Below are 6183 nucleotides of genomic sequence, written 5' to 3'. Positions count from 1 at the left end.
GGAACACCTCTTTGAGGAGTTTGCATGTTCCCCACATGTTTGTGTAGGTTTTCTCCAGGTACTGTGACTACCTACATCCTCAAAACATGCATGTTAGGCTAATTGTCGACTACAAACATTACATTATTCATAGGGGTTTACACCTCAAATCACTCTTCCTTTTGTTAAACCTATTTGGGAATTTGTGGCAGCCATGGCGTCCCATTCACACACAATTATAGCATTCTATCCCCCTCTGCTGGATGTACTGCTGCACTGCAAATTGTGGGTGAATTATTGCGACATGGCCACTTAGCGAGCGTTAAAGATCGACATAACGCTTTTCTGATTGTATGAAACACCTTAACTTTTAAATGTTAAGCGCCGCTACAAGATTATAGCAAGGAGTCCTCCTTGACGTCATCTTCAACAGGTACTTCCGGGTTATCGCCGAAGCAACCACAGTACAATGGTGACAAGACATTACGCTCACACTGAAATAAGATCGCATACCAACCTGGTCTAAATTCCTCAGTAGATGCACTGATAATTATGACGTAGTGTATATATTATTTTTTTATGAGAAACAAAATACAACTGATCATAAATGATGCTATGTTACGTATTATTCTTAAGATCGTTAAGATTCATAATCGTTTTTTCGTTTTTCTTGTGCAACCCGGAAGTGTGGAGGTTCCACTTTCTTGGGGATGAGTATCTTTGTTGTAGATGACCGTGGGCCACGTGAATGGCTTCTGGAAGACACTCAAACCGTTTATGAAGCTATTTCAACACACTCATTCGAACGTTCACTGGAAGATCTACAAGTGTATCAACATGTATGTTATGTGTGTTTTTGTCTTTTTGTGTTTCACGTCCAGCATAACGGTAAACTAGCAACTATACTTATTTGTTGTCGATAACTAAAACCTAAAAAACGACTATTGTGATACTCGGTATATGTCACAACGCAAAACCTTTTGTAGTGTCATTACAACGTTATTAATCGCTATTAATTCTTGTTATTTTAACCTGGCTGCCAGGGTACATGTGTACTAAAGCTAATGAACGTCCAAACATATAAGAATATTTTTTTAGTATTATGAGTCTACTTATTTTAAGAGTGCGTAATAACATACAATTTCTGAAAAAATGTAGCAAAACATGTAGATGTAATGCATCACTAAACTAGCATAGCACATTACCAAGTACTGTATATCCAATCGTCCCCTATGCTACGTACAGCCACTAGAGGGCATACGTGCACAGCATCTGAGGATCTTTTTTCAGTATTATGATGTACAGTAGACCTCTGTCAATACAAATCTCATGCAATAAAAATGCCTATTTTTGATATTTAAAACCCTATAATACGCCTCTCTCAGTTTTAAACATCTTTTAAAGTCATATGCATTTCAATTCATTTTATAAACAACAGGCGACAACAATACAGTATACAGTACACAAAATATGCAGTTAGATGACATCAGGTCTTGTCACAGCATCATTCTGCTGGACTGCGTTTAGTAAATTGACCTGTGAGACAGCTGCATTTGTGCATAGCTGCGGAACTTGCATGTAGCACCTTCAAACTATAAGAAATAGGTGTGGACCTACTACTGTATGTGCTGATCACTAACAAGACTTTTGATTTTTTTTAAGGTCAGGGTTCAAATGCCACTTGTGGTTAGCAGTTGCTGTGGGTGTCATGATGGTGGGTCTCCCATACTCCATCTCCCTGGCAGCCCAGCTGAAGTATGGCTGGCCCAACAAGCCGGGTTACCGGAAGTATATAGAAGCTCTAAAACCACGGTAATTTGTTATGTAATTAAAAAAAAAGAGTCATTGTAGTACGATTACATCTGACACCTCATTTCTCCTTTTCAACCAGGCGAATTTACCGCATAACCAGAGCTGTGTTGGAGTCACTTAAATGCCTGCAATATGGACGGCTTTACTTGAAGGTGTCGTCATGGTACAAGAATGATGAGAACCGGATTCATTATGTACAGGTGATACTTCTGTACACACACTTTTATAGTAAAACTCCCAGGTTGTGGGACTTTTTCCTTTGATGTTGTCATTGTGGGAATGTCCCGCGCAAAAAAACAATTTTATTCTTGCCTCCTTTTAAAGGGCATCACATTTGGTCGCAGAGGCAACAAGCTCGACTTGTACCACCCTCCCAGGTTGGGGGGAAAGTCTGAGGAAATAGCAGCACCACCATCACCATTGGTGGTTTTTGTCTACGGTGGTGCGTGGTGCTCCGGAGAACGACCCATTTACTGTCTGTTGGCTCGATGCATGGCTGAAGAACTGAATGCAACTGTTGTTTGTCCCGACTACAGCACCTATCCAAAGGTTTCTTCATTCCCCACTATACACTAGACGGACATCTTGTTACTGATCACAGCTTTCTTTTGATTGCCAGATTAATGTTTTAGGGATGGTACAAGATATTGTAGACTGTCTCATCTGGGCCCAAGAGAGTGGACCAAAATTCAACTTTGATAAAGTAAGAAAATTAGCACATTTCTCATTCCAACAGCCTGACCATTGTTTCCCGAATTAATTTTCTTCTGCATATTACAATTCAGGGGTCGCCAGCCACTGATACCAGTCAGAAACAATGATTAAAAGAAGACACGTTTTCTACATAAATAACAACATTGAATAATATGTAAATGCATATTAATTAAGAAATAATGGCTATGATATATGTTAGGAAGCTTTACGTATGTCTTTGTTTGATGCTGCCACTCATTCATCACGGTTTGCAAATGCTGATATTGTGTGTGAATGCATAGAGGTGAGCTTTGATGACCTTATTACTGTATGTCTGTGTTAAGTTCTACTGTTCAGATTTTGTTTGGTGTCAAGTTATGTCATGGCAGCACACTGCAGCGCCGAAGGCCGGAAGCGTGTTGTTGGTAGTAATCCTTCCTTCATGTCAAGCTTTCACAACTTCAGTGGTCATCTTAAAAAGACTTAAAACATATATTGAAGAAATAGCATTACAGTACAAATGGAAATGCAAAATTTAGGAAAAATATGTAATATATGCTTAAATTTGCATATATTTTACTCATACTAGGCCACGAAGTGTTGTACATGTACATGTACATTTATTAATTAAAGTAAAGTGTTGTACATGTACATGAGGCACCATATTTGCAGAAATACCTTTTTAAATTTAGCAATGTTGCTTGTTGCAATTTTGTGACTCAGTTATACCTTTTGAATTATTTTACAATAGACAAATCAAATGTATTATTGAGGGATGCAAGCAGAAACAGCTGAATTTGTTAGATACCCATCTTCAGTAATGTCTCAGGGGTACTCCCCAGTTAATGGTGTCATCAGAGCCAATTAGCTGTGCAGTTGTCACTGGTGCTTCCAATGTCAAAACAAATCAGCATGATCTTGCAGATAGGGCTAGTTTTCCAAGATGTATTTAGCATGTCTCACAACTAAACTCACTAACTTGTGTTTTTCCTGTATTTTTTTATGCAGTGTAACAAGTTGAGGAAGAGAATTGACATTTAAATTCATACCGGATATTCATTTTCTGTCTTTTTGCAGGACAATATTGTTTTAATCGGCCATTCGGCTGGTGCACATTTATGTGCACTCACCACGCTGTTTCTCGTTGATGCAAGAGAGGAGCTGTTCATTGATGTCAGCTGCCTGGAGGGCCTAATGTCAGCGATCAAAGGAGTTATTGGTAAGGGCCGCATTTTTTTAATGCGGTTTATGGCGAACAAATGAACTACCTCAAATTCTGATTTAAATCAAGTATATAGTGGAAGATCTGAAGTCAAATGCTTTTGAGGTTGTAAAATCCAACTGCGAAAATGTCAGAAGTATGTCATCATCAGTAAATGTAGGTAGACTAGTGTCATAATATGTTATTTATTATGTTACATTTACATTTTACAGTTAACTTATTTTTACACGTGTGTGACAAATAAGCACTAAAGTACGTAACTGTTGAGTGTTTTATTTTTTTCACGATGGACGGTTTTTAACTTCTTTTTGCACTTACATGACAAATGATTAGGCATTACACCATCATTATTGTTAAGGCTACAGGTTCACTTGTCCTTTTACGTTTGTATGACAAATACTTAAGCACTATGCCTTCATTATTAAAGGCTGAATGTTTTCATGTTCTTGTAAAGGTGCTGTCTGCCTTGGTAAGGTACGGCATGGGACCGATAACCTTTGAAAAGTGAATATTCCGGATTTCTACTCCGAAGCGACTTATACCGTATTTTCCGGACTACAAGTCACACTTTTTTTCATAGGTTGGCTGTTCTTGCGACTTATACTCCAGAGCAACTTATACATATATATATATATCCGATCTATATCCGATATCTCCTACTCCTTAACAATTCAATACTTAAACAGTAGACGAGCTTACAAAGACAACTGACAACGACAAAACACAAATGCCCCCCAAAATCAAATCATATTCTGCAGACTACAAGGTGGTGCAAGTAATTAAATTAGCAGCTGAAAACAGTAATGGAGCAGCAGAGAGAAAGTTTGGAGTAAGTGAGAAACTTGTTAGGGACTGGCGTAAAGCGTTTACTCTTACTGCCATGAAGAAAACAAAACAGTTACTGTGCTTAAAACTGTTTTTGTTACATAAACACTGGACACCTTTTCTGGTCATGTTTATTTTTCGTGTAGCTGAATAACCATTGTGTTAGCATATCTTACTCTTATTGAGCCTGTTGAGCCTCTATTCTATTATTATTGTTAGAACTTGCCTTCCAAGATGACGTAATGTCTGTTTTCACGTACTTTGTAAAATAAATTACCTGCAAAAAATGCAACTTATACTCCGGAGCGACTTATAGTCCAGAAAATACAGAATATGCTTTTTTTGTTTAGGCTATAGGTATCTGAATAACTGTCTGTAGGTATGAATGTGAGTGTGTTTGTCTATATGTACCCTGTGATTGGCTGGCAACCTGTCCAGGGTGTACCCCGCCTCTAGCCCGAAGACAGCTGGGATAGGCTCCAGCACCCCCTTGACTAAATGAATGTTCACATGTTAAGAATGATTCATGCTCAGTTAAAGCCATTTTTTTTAATGTAATCAATATTGCTTATGAATGAAATTCCTGAACAGGTCTCAGTGGTGTCTATAACATCGTGGATCATTATGAACATGAGCAGCAGAGAGGAGTCGAATATATCTCCGCCATGCATAAAGCCATGAATGGAGTGGAGAATTTCCCCTACTACTCACCCACACACTTGCTGCAGACGTTAGGCCAGGACAAACTGAGCAGGTGGTGCACAGACGCTAAAATGTGGCGTCAAGAGTTATTTGTATGATTTGTTTATCTTTCTTTGCAGAGTGCCTCCGTTTGCTTTGATCCACGGCACCTGTGACATATTAATTCCTGCAGAATCTTCAGCAAAGTTCTTAGAGCTCCTCACCTCACTGTCCGTAAAGGCGTCGCTCTATTTGATGCCCACGGTCGACCACTTGGAGATGGTCACTGACCTCATGGCAGCAGAGCAACGCTTCTACCATGTCATCTACAGCTGTATTAAACAGGAGTACAGGAAGCTTGTGGAAGTCAGCTGACCTTACATGACTGAAAGTAATTCTGATGATCATTATTTCAGTGTTTGGCCTTATTCAGAGTATGTGGTCTCTTTTTTCAACTGGAAATGTTGTTAAAATATTCTTAGATCATACTTTATTTTTACTTTACATTTTACTCTACTTTACATTTCCCTTTACATAGCTGCAGTCCGAAAAATATGTTTTTCTTGATTCTTCCCAAGCTGCTGCTCCTCCCTGAAGTCTTCTGGTGTTTCTCACTAGAGACACGTCTCACAATTTCAAAAACATGCTTTATTCTATTAATTGAACCTGAAAATACAAGAGTTTTAACCTGTTTCATAAGGTGTAAATGGATTTCTAAAGTCGTTCAGTTAAATCAGTAAATCTGATTATGATACAATATGTCTTTTGATTATATTACGTTAACGTTTTACCAAAGGTTTATATGAGGTATTTTATAAATATTGTAATAGTAATTTTGTTTATATATGTATAACTATAAATAGTTATTCGCTGCCCAGCTTCACGCGCGCTTTTGCTTTTATTTTGGTAAACGCGTTCACGAGAACAAACTCGCGCGCTCAGGAGGCGGAGTTTCTCTTGTGTCTCGAGCC

The 6183-nt window shown here is 38.4% G+C and overlaps 1 protein-coding gene across 2 annotated transcripts; it reads left to right on the top strand.

Annotated features, from left to right (window-relative positions):
- The first annotated feature begins 703 nt into the window (after positions 1-703).
- On the top strand, positions 704-5905 carry LOC131128221 (uncharacterized). 2 transcript variants are annotated; one of them, XM_058070871.2, is made up of 8 exons: positions 704-818; positions 1642-1791; positions 1871-1991; positions 2116-2340; positions 2411-2494; positions 3562-3703; positions 5123-5285; positions 5353-5905. In XM_058070871.2, exons 1-8 carry the CDS (start codon positions 709-711, stop codon positions 5585-5587), a joined length of 1230 nt encoding a protein of 409 aa, XP_057926854.2. In that variant the 5' UTR covers positions 704-708; the 3' UTR covers positions 5588-5905. The 2 variants fall into 2 exon arrangements, with proteins under 2 accessions (XP_057926854.2, XP_078645780.1); XM_078789654.1 differs by lacking the exon at positions 2411-2494.
- Positions 5906-6183: the final 278 nt, after the last annotated feature.

Source organism: Doryrhamphus excisus, linkage group LG3 (assembly GCF_037039965.1).
Source record: "Doryrhamphus excisus strain RoL-2023G ecotype Guam linkage group LG3, RoL_Dexc_Guam_v1.1, whole genome shotgun sequence".
Lineage (NCBI taxonomy): Eukaryota > Metazoa > Chordata > Actinopteri > Syngnathiformes > Syngnathidae > Doryrhamphus > Doryrhamphus excisus.
Note: the sequence above shows the minus strand (reverse complement) of the source record. Positions and strands in the feature narration are given on the sequence as shown.